The 19978-nt window shown below is 50.2% G+C and overlaps 1 protein-coding gene across 2 annotated transcripts; it reads left to right on the top strand.

Annotated features, from left to right (window-relative positions):
- Positions 1 to 5311: 5311 nt before the first annotated feature.
- On the top strand, positions 5312 to 18023 carry PRELP (proline and arginine rich end leucine rich repeat protein). 2 transcript variants are annotated; one of them, XM_074322007.1, is made up of 3 exons: positions 5312 to 5462; positions 12479 to 13458; positions 14983 to 18023. In XM_074322007.1, the coding sequence occupies exons 2-3, from the start codon at positions 12495 to 12497 to the stop codon at positions 15156 to 15158; spliced, it is 1140 nt and encodes a 379-aa protein (XP_074178108.1). In that variant the 5' UTR covers positions 5312 to 5462; positions 12479 to 12494; the 3' UTR covers positions 15159 to 18023. The 2 variants fall into 2 exon arrangements, with proteins under 2 accessions (XP_074178108.1, XP_074178107.1); XM_074322006.1 differs by lacking the exon at positions 5312 to 5462 and adding an exon at positions 6882 to 7081.
- The last annotated feature ends 1955 nt before the right edge of the window (positions 18024 to 19978 follow it).

Here is a 19978-nt window from a genome sequence, read left to right as displayed (position 1 = left end):
GTCACTGCCAAATTACACTGGGGCCAGGATGTAGGCTACTGAGTGTCAGAACTCAGGCTTCAAGTAGGAATCAAATTCGGCCGCACAGGCCCTTGAGAAGCTGGTAGACCAGGCAGGCAGGAAAACAGGGAAGTGGCACTGGTCCTGTGTTGGACATACATTGGCTGGTGGCTGGAGCACACAGACAGAGTGGTCATCACTGCCCAGGGGCTGAAGAGGAAAGTGCTGTCAGGAGACCATCCTAGAAAATGTAACTCCTGGGGGAAGAGGGGCCATCTAGACAGAAAGAGCAGAGGGCAAAGACGTGGAGATGTGAAATAGTATTCTGGTTGCTGTGAGGCAGTCATATGTTTGGGGTTTAGAGTTTGAGAAATGGGGCTAGAGAAGTAAGCAGGGGAGTAGAGCGTGGTGCTTGGGCCGCATTCAATGATTCTCAGCCGAGGATGTGGACTGAATCACTCATGGGGACAGCCTTCAAATATACAGAGCTCCTTCAATTGGCATCTCTAAGGGTGGGGCCTTAGAGCTCTCAGGTGAATCTGACAAGCGCTATGGATTGGAAACCATGGTCACGGGGCCAGGGAGCTGATGAAAAGTGACTTGGTCAGATCCATGCCTTAGCAAGAGCCAGGTGGGGGTTGGAGGGCAGAGGAAGGGGCGAGGCAGGGAGACCCGGTCAGGAACTCCAGCAGCGGTCCAGTGCCATGGTAGGAAAGAGGGGGAAGTCACAAGAAACCATTAAGAAAATAGAACTGACAGAACTTGGAGAATCCATATAGGGGGTCAGAAAAAGAGGCATTGAGAGTAACTCTGTTTTAAGAATGAGAAACTGAGGCCTAGGTCAGTGGTTCTCAACAGTTTCAACATGAGGATTTTCTTTTCAACATCAAAAAAATAAATATGTGATGATAATTAAACTTGCATGAATAGAAAATACCTAATGACGCCAAGCTCCATGGATTTAGAGAGGACTATGAAGGACTTGCATTTGATTCTTCATAATAGCGTGGATAAACACGGGCAAGACACCTGGAGGCAGCGTGATCTGCGTTCAAATTTTATCCCCGCCATCACTAGTTGAGTGACCTTGGGTTCATTAACTGTCTGTACCGCAGTCTCTCACCTGTAAAATGGATGATTGCGCAGTCGCTGCCTCGTGGAGCTGTGTGAGAACTAGAGTTGTACCCTCTAAGCGTAGAGGGCTTAGAAGAATGGCTGGCATAGAGTAAGCCTCAACAAGAGGTAGCCATTAGTTTCACTGAAAATGTGATGGTGCTCGGTGCACGTGTAGATGTGAGGGCCTCCATGCTCATGGGTGGTGGTCCCGGCAGGGCTGCCTTGCTTTTGCCCTCTTAGACCTTTTGACCCAAGACATGATTGACCGCACATGGCCACATATCATCGTCACATGGCTATAGTGTGACTGTGCCTGTGTAAGGCAGTGTCATTAACCCAATCACTTAGTGCAAGGAGCAGGATGGTGTTGGGTGACTTATCAGATCTATACCTGCAACCTGGATATTAGATCCAGCTGTTGTGACTTGTGATTATTACAACATAAAATTAAGTGGAGTTCCAGAATGATGTGTCCAAAGGGCACAGAGGCGCCCAGGACCTAGGAGGGCCTCCCCTTGGAAGGCAGGTGCCCTCACCACTCACCTGAGCCTGGGTTCTCCAGCACCTGAGGAACTCCAGAAGCAATGCTGATCAAGCAGCCCCAGGTTAGTGCTGCCCAGTCACACTAGCTGACAGTGAGCGGGACTATTCAGACAGCCCTCAGGCTGACAGCACCTAGACAGGGTTGTGGACAGTGAGCAGGAGGAATTCAGAGGCCTCCAAGCCCCGGTGCACTCACTTCATGGCTGACAGACATGTTTTGTTTCTTCCTTTCCTGTCTTTGCTCCTTCCTTCCTCTGGTAGATACCAGCAGGCCAGTTTCTCTGCCACAGGCAAGGCAAGAGGGAAAAGGAAGAAGCCTACAAATTCTATGGCTTCGTTTTCCACAAGCCTGAACCCTGGGAGGTTTCTGGACATGAATACAGTGTTTGGCCAAAAGTAAGGCGGACAAGGAAACTTCCTTCCCCAGAGAAGAAATGGTCCCTGGTTGGGGCCAGGTCAGGGGAGAATGTGGGGTTCTGTTAGTCCTGAGCCCCTGGGAGAGTGCCAGGCTGCTAGCGCATCTCCAGAAAGGAAATGACAGCTCTGCAGGTTTCTGTCCTGTGCACACAGCCTTAGGATGTGCCTCAGAGCTTCTCAAACAGGGGTCTCACAGGATGAAGGGCATGTCCCGAGCATCCTGGGTAAGACACTAACCAGGTACCACATGCACCTCCCCGTAAGCACCTCCCCTGACGCAGGCCCTGGCTCCACAAAAACCTGCTGCAGCTGCTGTACAACCCAGGGGGTGGGGCACCAAGAAGAACTGAGATGGAGTTTTCCACTGTGCCAGTAACATGAGCACTCAGATTCAGAAATTGAGTTAAATTATAGATGTTAAGTTATAGAACAACTACTTAATTGATGGATTGCAACTGACACCTGCCATATACAGATAAGAAAACTGAGGCTCAGAGAGGGCAAATGAGCAACCAAGGCTACCTGGTCTCCATGGAGAGGAGGCAGGGCAGAACTGGACCCAAGTCTGTGAGATGCTAAGTCTGGGGTGAGGGAGAGGGACAAGCCCAAATGTCCACAAGAGGGACTGCTCAAATAAATATGGGGCAGAGAGAAAGAATCTTGTGTAAAAACATGGAGAGACTATCAAGATATACTACCAAGTAAAAATAAAAGTACCGTTCTTGTATGCATTGCTCATCTGTGTACTAAATAAATCTGGCAGACACAAGAAGCTGATATGCTGATTGTCTCCTGGAGGAAACTGCATGATGGGAACACAGGCAAGGTAGAAAACTTTTCCCTGGTGCAAACTTTGTACCTTCTGGATTTTGAATCAAGAGAATGTATTACCTATTTATATTTTAAAATAAATAACATTTTTTAAAAAGAGAGTGACAGAGTCTCCTTGTTCAGCCCTCTTGAATGTGATGGAACAGACCCCTACTGAGCACGCAGGGTGTGCCAAGCCCCTGGTGGGTGCTGTGGGTTATACCGTGATGACAGGATGCTGCCTGTACCTACCAGGAACCCACTCACCCCAGGCAAGCCCCCCAGGTCGGGCGGCAGGATCAGCGACCACAGGACTCGCACAGCTTCTCCCTGTTCCACGTTTGCCCTGATGCCCAGCCGCCCTAGGCTGTCAGCCTCAATTGGTGAGGGGTGAGGGTCCATCCCAGGGCCAGCCCCTGTGGGCCCGATAACCACAGGGCAGTCTGAGCCAAAACTTCTCAGGACCACACTGTTCCTTCCCAGCAGAGTCTTGGGGACAGGGCAGTGGGGAGGTGGAAAGCACATATTTCTAGAAACCGTGCTGTATTTCTGTGGAAAGGCTCATACACAATCGTGCCCTGTCTTCTCTTGCTTCACTCGCTTATAACCAGCAGCAGTTACTGTGAGGGTCGAGGAAGCAGTGAGGCCCTGAGGGGGGATTGCAGTCTGGGTGGGAAGTGGGAGCAGGTCCAGAATCTCTGGAAATACCGCTGCAATCCACCACATTGCAAAGGCACCTGCCTCCCCCTCTTGCCCTTTTCTGTCCCCACATTCCACCCCTATCCACTACCGCAGCCCTCTCCTGGGAATAGGCTGCAGCAACAGACTGGCTGTCATGACTTTTCACCATTTTCCCAGCATTCGCTTCGTGTTGTCCTCGACACCAGGAAGAGATAGTACCTTTTTGGGGGGAAGGATTGGTATCCCCAAGACCCAAGGAGGAGAAGCTCTTTCGGGAGGAGTTGCAGGGTCTGGCTGCATGAAGTCAGTGCCCTGCTAAGTGCTCTCCCAGATGACGCTCCCAGTGAGCGTTGTGCTGGGTGTACCTGTGCAGGAGATGCGGCAGGGTCATTACCTTAGGCACAGGTGTGTTTAAGGCCCGCTCAGCAGATAGCTAGAGAGCAGCAGGAAGGAAATTTGGTGTCCTGACCCCAAATCTCAGGCTCTCTTCATGCTTCGTTCAACCTTGCATTTTCAAATGATGAACTGAGGCCAGAGAGGGAAAGGGACATCTCCAAGATCACACAGCATGTAAAGAGGCAAAGCCAGGTCTCAAGAACCCAGCCAGCCCCTGTCTCCCACTCTTGAAGCTGTTGTGTCCTCTGTCAAGGCGATGAGAAAGGCAGGCTGGTTGAGATAACCTGGCACCTTCTCCCTTGTAGATGCCGGATTTGTCCCAACTCATTCCTTTTCTTAGTTGTTGTCTATGTGATTAAGTAACTTGCCCAAGATCACGTAGGGAGATCTTGGGAGGAGTGGTGGGCGTTTCCTGTCAGTAGGCTCTGCAGCTCTCCATGGACCTGATGACAGAAAAAGTATCATTGTATTTTCCAAGTAGTCAACCAGGCTGGCAGGAAGTTTCACTGGGCTGCTCTTTAACTGCAAGTGTGTTGCCATTTTTTAATTGAGGAGAATTGTTCGAGGTAATGGTCTGACTTGACTGGGTCTTTTGGGATGGTGTGAACACTTAGATTTCCCCATGTCTTTGTGAGATGACCACACAGTCCCCAGATCTTTCCTGAGTGTGATACAAGTGGAGAGGCTGAAAGAAGACACTGATATTGTCCACTGGGCTAGAGACAATGACTTTAGGTCTTATATCAAATCTTAATTCTGTTTTACTTTGCTGTGTGACCCCAGGCCAAACTTTTCCCTCTCTGGTCTTCACAGCATCCTTCTAACAGCCAAATTAAGGCTATCTCCTGTGCCAGCTCACTGCACTCTGAGACTCCACGCCCTTAGCAACCTCCAGAGAAGATAACTTAGGGAAGGGCTGTCCCTGCTCAGAGAACATGTCCCACACGCTTCACGGTTTGGGAATTTAACACCAGGGAAGCAAAGGGGAAGCAAGGCGATTGTTCTGGGGAGGCTGGTGAGAACCCGGCCATCCAGCGCTGGTCCACACAGAGTTTGCTTTCATGCCTTTTCCTCTGTTAATTTGGCTTGTTTTCCAAACACAGTTCAATCTCCCCCCAGAAGCAGTGGCAGCAGAAGGAAATGTTATTAAAAATGAGTTCGTTAGTGGGCATGGTGTGTGGATGAAGTCTTTGGGAGTTTTGGCTGCCAAATAAAGACTTTATTGTTGTCATTCTTCCTTTCCCAAGCTCCCTCCCTCTCTGCTCTCCTCCTCCCCTCCTCCCCTCCCTCCCTACAATCTGCCCGTCCCTCCCCCTAACCTAACCTCCCCACCCCAATAGAATCTGGTGGAAGAAAAGTCAGGCAAACACAAGCACTCTTGCGACACAGGGAGATCAGAACTTCTGGCTGGCTCTCTGCGGCCACAGCTCCACCGAAGGGTGGGGGAGGACGAGGAGGGAACCTTGCGGGGACTAACCCAGAGCTGAGAGCAGAGGCAGGTGTGCAGGTAAGCCCAGTCCTGAGATGGGTAGGAGGCCTCCTGTGTCCTCCTGCTCTGTCCAGCTTAGGTTATTGATCTAGTCTCTGTCCCCTTCCTTCCTTCCTTCCTTCCTTCCTTCCTTCCTTCCTTCCTTCCTTCCTTCCTTCCTTCCACTTCGTCTCCTTGCTCATTGCTTCTACATCCTATTCTTCTTTCTCTTCATCATTTTCTACCTGTGTATTTGCTGCAGAAGTTAAACTTTCGTGGTACAGCTGTTTGTTGTAGCACAGAGAGTTATGCTGCATACAGTATTTCTACAGATCAGATGTTTCCATAGAAACCATGTTCAAGAACCCATTTCTCTGCACCTTTCACATATTGTCACTCACTGTCACAGGTACACACACTGCATCTTGTCTCTCACCCTCTCACAGGCCTCTCCAGCTGTAAGAGCAAAGAGAAAGTACATCTTCCCGCTGAGATGGCAGAGCCAAAGAAAATCATGCTGAGTCCAGGCGGAGTAGGGAGGAGATGAACAAGGGCAGGAGTTGGAAGGATTGCTTCGTTCTTTAGAACTTAATTGGGTAGGAGGGGGGAAGTGGCTTTCCAACTTGCGTAGTATTGTCCCAGAAGCTCTGAATTTCTCTGTCTCACTGGTCCAAACCACTGGCTTTTGGAAATAAAGGGAAGAAAGAACTCAGCTTCCAAGCCTTGGGTGTCCTAACCCCCAGCTCTGGGGGCAGTTCATTTATTTTTCTGTAGGCAGCCAGTAGAGATTTCTTTTTAAAGCCATTTTGAAATTATCCCAGATTGGCAAGGGGTCCTTGTGGCAGAGGAAAAAGACAGTAGTTCCTTCATCTATCAAGGAGACGAAAACTGGAGTGAGTTATTGAACGGGGCTTGTTTCTGATTAGGGTGAACTCTCTCCGTAGAGAGTGCTGTCCCAAGACAGGCAGGGCGGCTACATCAGCCCAAATGTGGCTGATCTTCACAATCACCTGGGAGCAGGGAGAGACGGGGGACTCACTAAAAATATAGGTGTTGGGACCCCTCGCTCCAGAGCTATGGGATTGAGACCCAGGAATCTGTCATTGTTTTAATACTTGAGGGGATCCTGATGGTCAACCAAGTCTTGAGAATCTGAATCAGGGGCCTGAGGGAGACCTGTGCTGGGAGTGAAGAGCAACGTTAGCCGGGCAGAAGGGCTGTGTGGTTTCCTGGACAAGGACTGTCTGATGGAGGAGCGCCAGACTGTCCTAAATAGACCACCCACTTTTGGGGAGTGGGAGTGGGACGGAGGGACCAGGGAAGATCTCCTGTGGGCTCTCCCCTTCTATCTTTCTTGCAAGCACCAGCAGCTATATCAGGAGGGAACGTCCCAGAAAGAAAGTTCCCCCAAGATAGCCCCCCAAAGGCTGATGTTTCCTTTCACCTGCAGATGCCTGCCCTGCGCCCCGAGGCACTGAGCTGGACCTCTCCCCATCCCTGCCACATCCCCTCTTCTCTTGCCTAACAGCTGTCTGTTCTGATGGCCTCACACAGAAGATAGGCTGGCCAATGAGTTCTGCCCAACGGGCAGCCCCACTTACTGGGCATGTGAGGAAAGTGTTTCAAGGCTCAGAGGGGCAAAAATGCCAGGTATGAAAGGTTGGGAGGGGGAATCATGGGTCACAATGGGACCATACAGCCAGCTCTGTGCCTTCCCTCACCAGCGTCCCCTTACCTGCTGCAGAAAGGCACGTTGGGAGGGGTGGGGGTTGGGGAGCATAGTGAATTGGAGAACAGTGAGCGGTCCCGGTGGCTGGGGGCTTCTCTGATCTCTCCAGTTATTAACAGTTGGTTTTGCGATCCCAGTGTGGTCTCACAGGTCTCAAAGGGGAGGAAGTCATTCTGTTTAAAAGAGCTGGGGGAAATCCATGAGCCAATATCCAGCTGCAAGGATCCCTGCCTTGGGTGGAGAGCTGGGCTACCCTTTGGACAAGATGCAGGGAAAGAGACCCCATTACTTTGAAATAAAGTCAACACTGGCTTATCGTTCATTGAGCGTTCACTTTACACACATTCACTCTTTAACCCGCAATTTAACTTGGTAAGGAGGTGTTAGTGCGTCCATTTTACAGATGAGGGACCTGAAGCTTAGTGGAAGTAAGCGATTTGCCTAAAAGCACCCAGTGAAGTAGCTGAAGAGTTTCAGGCTTAGGGCCCAGATCTATACGAACCTAAGGCATCTTCTAGGCTTTCTGCAAGCGATAGAGATGCTAGGGGGTGGAGGCAGGAAGAAGGAGGCAAGAGGCGAAGACTAGAGCCATCTCGCCCTTGTTCCTTCCCCAGCTGCTTAGAATGGAAAACTTGCTCTTCTGTACTCGTGGCTTGAAGCCAAAGAAACTTCACTCTGTTTACACTTTGCCGTGGTAGATGCTGGGGAGACAGATGGTCTCTCCATCATAGTGTTATATTTATTTTTAGCACTTTTGATCTGCAGTGCATTTTAAATTTACTTGTCACACTTGCTTCTGACAACAACTAGGTGAGGAATACAGGAATAGGGAAGATTTTATTATCCCCTTTTTACAGATAAGGAAACTAAGGCTGAGATCAGGGTCGCGTCTCTGGGCAGTGGTGGACGGGCTAAGGACCCTCCTCCCCTGTCTAGATTGCACCATGAAGCTCTTCCCCCACTGCCTCAGTCAGGCCCACACTTGTACTGATTCCACTCCCCCCACCCCCCAAAGAGGCAGCTGCATCAGTGGTGTGCTGAGTTCATCATGACCCTATACCAACCCTCTTGTTACCTGTGGGCCACAAAAGCCTTACTTAAAGGCCTTGAAAGGGTCTTAGGCAGCCCAGGTGGTCTTGCCTTGCTCCTCTGCTAAAAAATGGGCAGAGACTATCTGATTCTCCTGGCTTCCAACTCCCTCTGAGATTCTGGAAGAGGCAAAAGGAGCAGGATGGCTTTCAGAAGTCTGAGTTTAGAACGTAAAGAGGGGAACAGAGCGAGAGGGTCGTGTCAATGTCCGTGGGTATGGCTGTGGGGCAGGGGCAGCTCTGTTCCCCACTGCAGGCTTCCTGGCTGAGTTAAACCACGGAGATTTTGAGGTAACCAACTAGACAGAAAATCTGACAAGAAAGAAGAATGCCAGTAAGCAGTGTGGAAGTGTGGAGTAATCCTTTAACCCGAAGGGACACACCCAACCTCATTCCCAGTCAAGCCCAATCCCAGACTCCATACAAAGCCAATCACCCTTAAACTTGCTCCCAGTGACTTGAAAACTCCACGTGAGCCTCAATCCAGCCCTGCCATGAACCTGAACATTGCACCAGCCCTGGGTGTTCGAACATTCAATGAATGAATTTGTGAGCTAGGTAGGGAAGAGGGCTAGCTCACTTTAAAATCAGAGTCTCTCTAGAGACTCTGCTCTTTTAAAAGTAAATCAATGAATAAACTAATGCCCCGCCATTTATAGAGTGTAAGCCTATGACATGCTTCACGTGCGTGATCTCATTTGATCCTTACGCAGACAAGGAGCCTGGGGCAGAGCAGCAGAGCCAGGATTCAAGCCCAGATCTCCAATACAGGGAGCTGAAACTCAAATTTTAAACTGTCTTAGGAAATGTTCTTAACTGGAGAGAGTGAATTTGGGGTTGGGCAAAGCAACTGTGGCTCCCCCACGGAGCAGCAGTGTTTTGAGAGCCAATGCTAGCGAACTGGGCTGCATGAGGTCCGTGATTGTCCATGGTCGACAAGGGTTCAGTGACTGAGCAGTGAGCACAGCCCAGCAGAAAGTTGGGAGATGAGGAGGTGTGCTCACAAAAGCATAAGGAATTTAAAAATCACACGTACTTATGACCCACCCTAAGGGAGCTTATGATTGGACAGAAGGTTCTGGAAGGCAGAAGCATAAAAAAGTGTGACTTTGGGCTTTCGGTAGGGGAAACTATGACTCCCCTTGGAGTTCATGGACCTCCAGTCTGTCACACAGATGCTGGTTTCAGGAACTTAGGACGTCACAGTGCATTGCCAAAGCTATGCTGTCATGACTTCCCTCCGGACAGCTAAGCTCCAACAGAAAGAGGCGTTGCCAGATGAGAAAAGCCTTAGAAAGGAAAGCTCTTTCCTCAAGAAAGAAGCATGGGCACGAGGATACACCCAGAATGATTCAGCAGCAGCTAAAAGAAAGGAATTAACAGATCAAGCTTCCCCATGGTACAGGCCCAGAGAGCTTTTCCTCCGGAACCACCCATCAGCTCTGCCAGGAGGTTGGCCAGCCTCCAGAGGTTTGGAATGTAAAACGATCAGAAGAAGGACCAGTGGGCAGATCAGAGAAGTTCCCAAAGGGTCTGGGAGGGAGATGGGAATGAGGAAGGCTTATGTTCACTGTGAATGGAAGGAGCGGGAGGCTGGCCTGCCAAGTGGAGCTGCGACTAAACTATGATCCCATCACTCCTGACCATGGGGACTAGGGCTGCCCAGGCCTGGAGCCACTGAAAACGTCCCTTAGCGAAGGCCAGCCACCTGAGTCACTGTACCTTACCTGACTCACTGTACCTCACTTAATTGACTCACTGTATCTTACTTGGGTGGGCTTCTGCTGGAAGCTCTGGACAAGCTTTACCTGCTTAACTTGGGGTCAAGCACCTGGTAGCTGCTTTTAGTGACACAGGCAATGCTGGGAAATAGGGAGCCTCAGCCAGTGCTGGGGGCCTCCCTGGGGAAGGGCTTCTGACATCATGAGAGATTGCTTGCTAAAAATTTTTAGGCTTCTGGGTGATAAAAAATAAAGAAATGCCAAAACAAAAACAAAAAAATCAGGGTCACAAAAATAGAGGCATTTAAAAATGTTTGTTTCTAACATACTAATGTTTTAACTACTCCCTTAAAAGTTATACAAAATGATCGTGTTCTTTTCAAGAAAATTACAGGACTTATAAAATATTAATTTGTAGTTCACCAATTACGAGTGGTGTGGGGTCTGGCCACAAGACTCCAAGTGTAGGTTTACGATGAATGCCTTTTCTTTCCCATTTTGTTAATGTATCCCCAAGACTGTTACAGCCTCAACTGAAGCTAAAGCCAAGAATCTAACTGCAAGGTCCTTTGTGATAGGAGGCCCAGGGAAACTGGCCCTCTTGGACCCCCTTGGAAAGGCCAGCCTGGGAACAGACTACCTTAGAGGGAGGTGGGAGGCAATGGAGGCTGCAGGCGGTGTCTTCCCTCTTTCTCGTCTGTCTGCCCCCCTTCCCTCTTTCCTTCCTATACTCAGTGTACTATATAAGGGCCCCCACACACACAGAGCACATGTGAGCATGAGTTTGCTTATGTGCATGGTACGGGAGAGGAGTGTGTGTGTGTGTGTGTGTGTGTGTGTGTAAGGTGTAGGAGACATCCTCTGCCTCTCTAGGGTTGAGCTCTGCCCTTTCTCCTGTTTCTTGTCATATTCAGCTCCTCTTGAGCATCTGGTCCAGGACTAAGCAGCTGGTGAGGGGCCTCTACCATCTTCCTTTGAGCAAAGCCAACAAGAAGCCGGTGCTGGGTCACTCACGCAGGGAGGAGTCTAAGCTGATGTGTGGACTCAAAGGAAAGAGATCACAGGGTCCAGATGCAGTGGGGACGCCCACTCTATCTCAGAGAAGCCCAAGAATTCTGCATCTCTGGCATGTCCCAGACCCTAGGAGGGGGCAGGGTAGACCACCACGGTTGTGAAGAAGCAGCAAGGGGGGGCAGTAGAAGCAATGTGGGAATGGGGACCTTGCCTGGAGACCTGAAGGAATGTCATAAGGATGATGGCCCTGGGGAAGAAATGGTACATGGAACCCCCTCCCTGGACCTTTCCCTGCCAGGCGAAGGAGGAAGCCTGTGGGAGCTGCCACTTTTTGCCTGTGGTCCTGGATCTATTGTTATTTCCCCAGCTTAATTCAAATCAAAGCATATGGCCCTATTTGAGGGTTTATCAGGGCCACTGGGAAGGGTGACCCAAAACATCCTTCAGCAACCCATTCCATTATGTCACGGAGGCTAGCAGGAAATTCTTGATACCTCAACACCATCAACTCCAATGGATATGGGAGCAGTAATACCAGGTCACAAGAGATGAAAGTGGTTTCCTGGCAGCTTTTAAGACCTTCCCTGTTTACTGTCCCAGAAGCCTCCACATCTGGGGAGAATTCTTGGTATGTCTCCTGCTTGCAAAGACCAGCGTTTTATGAGTTAAGCGCAGGGGGACAGGGGTGAGCAGAGGGGACACAAGAGTGTCTGTAGCACTTTCCTTCCTTTCCAAGATCTCTACGAGCCCTTCTGAAAGGCAGGAGACCTGGGCTTTTGTCCTGGCTCTGCTGTTAAATAGCTTCCTGGCTTTGGCAAGCCACTTCTTTCCTCCAGTACTCAAGTCTTATAAACTGTAGAGTCTGGACTTGATTGGTGGATTTCAAACCACTTTTATCAATGAAACTTTTTTTTTTCCAAATGAATGCTTTGGCTAAACCTCAATATACACAACAGATTAAAAGAAAAAGCAGAGTTTCTCAGGTTGGCACAGGAGTGAGTTATGGGTGCCCGAGGGCCATCCCTTTGGCCTCCCTTCCTCAGGGGGCTCCATAGAAATGGGGGCACAGTGTGAAAACACTGAGCTGTGAGATCTCTAGGGACCCTTCCAGATGTAACACCCCAGAACTCTATGGTTCATGTATCCTAACATCCCTCTTATAAGGACAGGGATGATTTTCTCATGCTGCAAATGGGAAGGGCTAGAAAGGTTAATGGTCTTCTCCAGTACGCCCCAAGACTTCTGATTCACAGCCCAGTGTGCTTTCTACCAGGATGGCTCCTGCTCTCCAGAGCAGGCAGAACACATTGAGTGGCCAGGCCTCTGGGCAGGGGCTCCAGATCTTTAAGCCCTTGTTACTTTCTTAACTGCTGGATACAGGCAAACAAGGAAATGCTTCCACAGGGCCCTCCCACAGCTCCCTTGGAGCCCGTCCTGGCCAGCTTTGGTTGCAAAGACATGGCCTCTAATGACCTCCTGTGTCTCCTCCCTATAGGTACATCACCTGGACCATGAGGTCATCCCTCTGCTGGCTCATCCCATTTATCCTCATGTTGGCCTCAGTGGCCCAAGGGCAGCCAACAAGACGACCAAGACCCAGGCCCAGGCCCAGACCGAGACCTAGACCCACACCCAGCTTTCCTCAGCCCCATGAGCCATCGGAGCCTACAGACCTGCCTCCTCCCCTCCCACCGGGTCCTCCATCTATCTTTCCTGACTGTCCTCGGGAATGCTATTGCCCCCATGACTTCCCGTCTGCCCTCTACTGTGATAGTCGCAACCTTAGAAAGGTCCCTGTCATCCCACCCCGCATCCACTACCTCTATCTCCAGAACAACTTCATAACTGAGCTCCCAGTGGAGTCCTTCAAGAATGCCTCGGGCCTCAGGTGGATCAACCTGGACAACAACCGAATTCGCAAGGTAGACCAGAAGGTATTGGAGAAGCTACCCAGTCTGGCATTCCTCTATATGGAGAAGAACCAGCTGCAAGAGGTGCCCTCGGCCCTGCCCCAGAACCTGGAGCAGCTGAGGCTGAGCCAGAACCAGATCTCCAGGATCCCGCCTGGCGTCTTCAGCAAGCTGGAAAACCTAGTGCTCCTGGACCTCCAACACAACCAGCTGAGTGATGTCGTCCTCAAGTCCGACACCTTCCAAGGTCTCAAGAACCTCATGCAGCTCAACCTGGCCCACAACAGCCTAAAAAAGATGCCACCCAAGGTCCCCACAGCCATTCACCAGCTCTACCTGGATAGCAACAAGATCGAGACAATCCCTAATGGGTACTTCAAGGCCTTCCCCAACCTTGCCTTCATTCGCCTTAACTATAACAAGCTGTCCGACAGGGGGCTCCCCAAGAACTCCTTTAACATCTCCAACCTCCTCGTGCTCCACCTGTCACACAACAAGATCAGCAACGTGCCTGCCATCAGCAACAAGCTGGAGCACCTATACCTCAACAACAACATCATCGAGAGTGAGTGGGATGGGCAGGGCTGGGCCACGGAGGGAGGCTGGGGACTCACGACCTCAGCCCTTTCTCAAGGGCTTCAGGGAGGGATGGTGCAAAAAGCACCCCATTTGGCACTAGACTTCAACTCTTGGCCTTACCACTTGCTATCTGTATGACCTTGAACAGATACTTGAGAAGGGAAGTTCCTTCTCTGAGAAGTTCCCTCATCTGTAAAGTGAGAATGGTAATAATACCTCTGTCATGAAGTTGACATGAAGATTTAGTCATTTAACATGAATATAGTGCCCAGAATACCATGCTGGAAGGGTACTAGCTTCTCTTTCTCCATCCCTTCTCATCAACCCCAGCTTCTGTGCCCTCTAGATCTACAGCTCTCATAAGTCACAGATCTGGGAACTGAGTGTCAGAGTGGTCACGTGACAGTCCAAAGCCACAATGGCCATAAGAAGAAATCCATCTATGTCAGGGCTCTTTCTGCTACTCCAAAGGTGAAGAGAGAAAAAGAACATCAACGGCCTCACAGATGATAAATGAAGCAAGGCTTAGGGAGAATAAAGATTCATTTAGAAGATGACACATCTGATGTCATCTAAAAAGAGGTGAAGGAGAAAATGGAATCTCATTTTCCATTTGAAAGCCTACCACAATTTAGCCACAACTTACCTTTCTAGCTTACTTTCTCTAGAATCAGTACTCATGTCAGAATCAATAGGTTCAGATGTCCCAAGGGCTCTGTGCCCTCCCCAGACTGCCTTTCCTCTTCCTGGCATCCCTATTTCAGTTAATGAGGCCATCTTCTGTCCATCTGCGTGCCTCAAATCCAGGTCACAGGAAATTCTCACATCCACCTGCTGGCTTCAGATCTCACCTCCCCCCACTATTTCTCCACATTGTGGCTAGATTCATCTTTCTACAGTATAAACTTCATCATAGGCCCCCTCCAGATTTCACACCCCCGGATGCTACTATGGTCCATATATCCTGCTGTCCTACTCGATGTCATTCCTCAGGCTGAAGATCAAAGCCCCAATCCTTAGTGAAATATTTGAAAGCCAACCATAATTTTTGGCCACAACTTACCTTTCCAGCTCATTCTCCCTAGTCCATCATGTTGTGCTGTTTACTACTCCCAGATTCTGCCGTGAACTTTTTGGCCTCCACAACTTCATTCAAATAGGTCCCTCTATCAGAACCCCATCCCCCAGGTATCCCCTGCTATCATCCTACCTAACTTTGAAGGCCCAACTCAAAGCTTACTTCCTCTACGACTCTTCAGAGTGAATTTCAAATAACAGTTGTGGACCAATTCCAACTTAATTAATTTTACAAATGAGTAAATTGGGCCTGGAGGTTAGGGTCAACTCATTCATGGTCACAAATTCCCAAAGTTAGCCAGTTCCAGAGAGGAGAACTCTAGAGTCCTTACTGTCAGTTGTCTACCCTCTCCTTCCTTATCTGTGCCTGCAACCCCATCTGTCCTGACCCCGCCCTCCTCTCCTGCTCACCTCTCCCCTTCTTTCTCCATAGAAATCAACGGGACTCAGATTTGCCCCAACAACCTCATCGCCTTCCACGACTTCTCCTCGGATCTGGAGAACGTGCCCCATCTTCGCTACCTGCGGCTGGATGGGAACCACCTGAGGCCACCCATCCCACTGGACCTCATGATGTGCTTCCGCCTTCTACAGTCTGTGATCATCTAGGCTTTGCTCCGCCCTGGGTCTTCTCTGATGGCACTTGAATGCTGGTGGCCCAGGCGCCTGTGCTCACCATTCGTTTTCTCTATCTCCCTGTCTTGCTCCCAGATTTGCCTTTCTTATCCCACTTTCCTGGGGCAGGACAAGCCACACACTCTGCTGCACCTGTGGCTTCTAGAGCGAGATGTTCCAGGCCTTATTTGGGTCCACCCAGCTCAAAGACACCCACTACACACCCAAACTTCTAGCCCTAGAAGCACAGATGTCTGTCTAAAGACTTCATAGTCCCTTCTCTCCCCTCCTTCCCCTGTCACTCCTGGGTAAGTCTAAGCCAGGACTGACACCTGGATCTCAGTCCTGGTGAAGCAAAAAAATGATCAGGGGCAGCCCAGAGGTGAGGCTTGGGAAGGTCTGTAGGAGACTCCTCTTTCATGGGCAACTTTCACTCCAAAAGGCCAAGAAACCCAGGCCTCCTTAGCCAGGGATCCATCTTTCAAAACTGCTGTTCTACCACCCATTAGCTGGCACCAGACATCACATTGGCTCTCTGCCAGCCTGTGTTCTCCAGAAAGGAAGTGCAAGGGCATGGCCAAGGGAGGGCAGAGAATCACAGTTCCCACAAGAGCCTGCGCTGGCTGTCTCTTCACAGGGAGGAGCTGTGGCCCTCCTTCTCCAGGGTGAACACAGCACAGGCCCTCCAATAGAGCTCTCTATTCCAAGAGGGAGAGCAGGGAGGAACAGTCCAGGAAAGGAATGGCTCAGGAACTAGGAATCAGTCAGTGGGAGAGGGGTGGGAGTCAGAGTTCCAAGATAGGCATGTTTGGTTGCAATGGATCCTGTAGCCCCATTGGCCACTTTGGACAAGAGGCCTCCTGTCATCAAGAGGAACACAGTGTCCACAGTGGAGGGTGCAGAGCCACCAGGCCCACCCTACCATCTGTTCTTTATCAGTGTGGATGGCTCAATCCTTTCCACTCCCAGAATGGTTCCTGAGAAACCAGCAAGAAGAGGCGGGGCACCTGGAAATTCCCAGACGCCTCTTCCATGTGTGCAAATTAGCCTACCCTCTAAGACGGACACATCAGTGACACCTGGTGGCTGGTGCAGGTCACAGCGAGCTCCCATCTTTATCCTCACCTCTCTCAGGGGTAATTTTCCAAGGTCAAGGACTTCCAACTTGAAGAGCCAGGGGTTATGTGCATGGTCTGTCTCTCCTCAAGGGTCTATAGGACACAGAGGTACAGAGGCCCTGAGGTGGGGGGCTTAGTCCCATCATGGGTGAGCACCGGTGAGAACCTTCAGGATACAGTTTGTTCCAGTTTGCTCTCTGACCTTGCTATCCCTTCTGCCCTCAGCTCCTACATCTGTGTCCTCTGAGGCCCCTCCAGCACTTATGTTCCTGTCTGCGGCTCCACCCTTTAGACCTTGCTCTAATGTAGGACAAGTCGTAAATATTATCCCCTTCCCTTGCAGTAATTTATTCCCTGTGTGGACTGTCCCTCCCCCAAAGTTCCCACTCTCCCTACCTGGTCCAGGTGCAGCTTGGCAGGCCTCCAAAGGAGCCTGGGCCCAAGGGCTGACTTGCCTTCTCCTGCACAGCTTCTTGGGGGTGCTGCCCCTCTATAGCCCCCAGAGTGTCTGTGTGGTGGGGGAGTGGAGAAATGTTTTAAAAACGAGTAAGACACAGTGCCCACTCTCAAGATAGATTGAGAAAATTCCAGAGATTTTTAAGAAATTGTATTGAGCTACTGCTCTAGCTTCAAGAAGTCCCCGTTATACGCTTTCTCGCCCTTCTCTTTTGCTACTTTACAGAAAACGGGGCTCATTCTGTCGCAGCTGCCTCCCACACGCTCCCATAAGCTGCCTCATTCCTCCCAGTTGCAGCTGGTTTCTGCGAGGCTCCTGCTTACAGTCCGTGTCGTGTCGTGTGTGGCTGCACGCAGCCTGGGGCTCCGGTCCTGATAAGCGCCCTTCTGCACCTTTAGTCACACCTTTCAACCTCAGCCCCTCTGAGGAGGCTCCGTGGGTGCCAGGGAGGAGGAGGGGTCATTCCCCTGCTCCTGAAAAGCCAAACTAGTTTATTTCAGCAGCAACACAATCACCATCATTCCATCACCCCATCTAAATGTCTGCTCCCTCCATCACTCCCAGCTACTATAGACCAGAGAGGATTCAAGTTAAAGTGGCTTTAAAGCACACACACACACACCACACACACATACACACACACACATACACCACACACACACATACACACACGCACCCACACACACACCACACACACATATACACACACACATACACGCATGCGCACACACACACAACACACACATACACACACCACACACATATATACACACACATACATACATGCACCCACCCACACACACCACACACCACACACACACACATACACACATGCACCCCCACACACACCACATACACACACACCACACACACACATACACACACATACACACACCACACACACATACACAAACACACATACACACACACACCACACATACACCACACACATATACACACATGCACACACACACACACACACACACACACGCACACCATGCTGGTCTCCCTTGGGTTTCAGGAAGCCCCCTCGTCCATGCACAAGTTCACCTCTCAGTACTATTGGCATCTACATATACAGGTGTGTAAGTAGGTGTGTCTGTGTACTCTGTTCATGTAGCTCTTCTTCTGGAAAACCATGTTACCTTTGTGAAATAGCTTTCACATTCCAACAGGCTTCACAGTAGAGAAAAATATAATAATACGAACAACATCCTGCCTGACCTTGACAATGTACACAGGTCAAAAATAATACCTTCAATAAAGCCATCTTGCCACCCGCTCCTCCTGCTTCCCATCTCTCACGTGCTCTGAGAATATGGGTGGAGACAGGATGCCAATCTTAAGAAACTCTAAGAAAACAATTCCAAAGCCTTTTCTAGGTAAATTTCCCCAAAATTCACAATCCTCATGAAAAATCATTCCTAAAGTCAGACCAGAAATCTGATAGCTACATTTGAAACCCAAAGTACCAGGTCTTCCAGCTCACACATACCAAATTGTTGAGGGTCTCCAAATGCTCGGTACTGAGCCAGATACGGAAAGACACAAAACAGACACCATTCCTGACCAAGTGAAGCTTACAGACTAGCTGAAGAGACGCAGTGTAAGAAACACAAAGCAGTGGCAGAGCTGTATCAAAGATGAGAACAAAGGGCCACCTCATCTGGAAGGGTCTACAGGCTGTGCCGATGTTCACAGAAGGGTGAGAATGGGATACCCTGGAATCTCTCTTCAGATGGAAGATTCTAGAAGTGGGCTTGTGATCCTCCCAGCCTACACCATCTTAAGATAAAAACTGCCAGATGCTGCCCCCGCCCCTCCCACCCTGCCTCCTGAACAGCTACTTCAGTTCAATTCAGCAGGTTTCCAGTGGACATCAACTATGTGCAAGGTTCCCAGCTAAGAATTCAATGATAGGTCATATGTATCCCAGGCCTTGGAGGGATTCATAACTCGGTAAAAGAAAACATCTATGAATTAATAGTTGTGTGTCTTAAGTGTTTGTAATAATGCTGTGTACAAAGGGTGTGGTGGAAAGGACCTCCGCCTCTGCCAGAGAGAAACCAGAAAGGCTCTTATCATTGGAACAGGACCTTAAGGGATAAATCAGACTTTGCCAGATGGAAGAAGCAGGGAAAGGACATAAGTGCGAGGGAAAGCAGCATGAGCAAAAACATAGGAGGCTTTGGCATGTACCCTGTAGAGTGTGTGTGTGTGTGTGTGTGTGTGTGTGTGTGTGAGAGAGAGAGAGAGAGAGAGAGAGAGAGAGAGAAGTTTCCATCATCGGGTTATGTGGCTACAAGCCCTCAGCAGGGAATATATCACTGTTGTCCAAAAAGCAGGAGGGTTCCTAAAATTTCCATACACCCTCGAGAGGCAGCAACAGGGTCAGCTGTCTGGATTTATGTCCCCACCACCTGCTACCTCCATTCCATCAACATGCCTTGTGCGTCACCTAATGAGGGCCTTGGATTAGAAGGGCTCCCCACACCTCCAGCCCCCATCCCCCTTCCTGGGCTCTCCGAAGCTAAGTGGCCTGGAATAGCACAATGGTCAAACGGTCCTCACAGAGATCACACATGTACATTCCATGGACCCTCTGTAAAATCCATAGAGCCAGAGCATGAGACAGGCGAGCTTATTAAGGCAGAGCCCAGGCTGGGAGAGGGTCTAGGACGTAAGGCCAGTTTCTAAGAGATTCCTCTCGGGTGCGGTAGTGGGTGGTGGTGGGAAGTGGGGAAGGGAAGTAGTCTGTGCACGTGCAGGGAGGCTGGCTGTGTGCTGGGGGTGGACCGATTGCATGGCAGGGAGCATGGTGACTGAGAGCAGGAGTGCCACCGAGAAAGGAGGGAGAGAGAGTGAGCGCAGGCGGCAGGCGGAATGAATGATCAGCTGAGTCTGCATTCCTCCCAGGGAATAAATGGTGTGGGTGGGAAGAGGAGAGGCCCTGGGTGACTGCAGGGTGGAGGGCCTCTAGCTATAGAGAGAAAACAAAGGAGGACAGCAGCCAAATCTGCCATCTGCTTACAGGGCACTGTCCTGGCTCCAGGGATCTCTCTTCCTCCCCCCAGCAGAGCCCCGATTAGTGTCTCTCCCCAGATGGGGGTCTGCCAGGGGCATAGGAACATGTGTTGCTCTGGTGACCAGGTTCTTGGCCTGGTGGAAGCCTCCTCCACAACAGCTGGTACCCGGGAATGCTGCAGGTCAAGCACTGCCCTTTGGGCCAGGCTATTAGA

The sequence above is a fragment of the Rhinolophus sinicus genome, linkage group LG17 (genome assembly GCF_036562045.2).
Source record: "Rhinolophus sinicus isolate RSC01 linkage group LG17, ASM3656204v1, whole genome shotgun sequence".
Lineage (NCBI taxonomy): Eukaryota > Metazoa > Chordata > Mammalia > Chiroptera > Rhinolophidae > Rhinolophus > Rhinolophus sinicus.
Note: the sequence above shows the minus strand (reverse complement) of the source record. Positions and strands in the feature narration are given on the sequence as shown.

Excerpts from the sequence above, each read along its gene's own strand:
- PRELP (XM_074322007.1), top strand. The coding sequence starts at position 12,495 with ATGAGGTCATCCCTCTGCTGGCTCATCCCATTTATCCTCATGTTGGCC. Across the intron at positions 13,459-14,982 it reads CAACAACAACATCATCGAGA|AAATCAACGGGACTCAGATT; the intron begins GTGAGTGGGATG and ends CTTTCTCCATAG.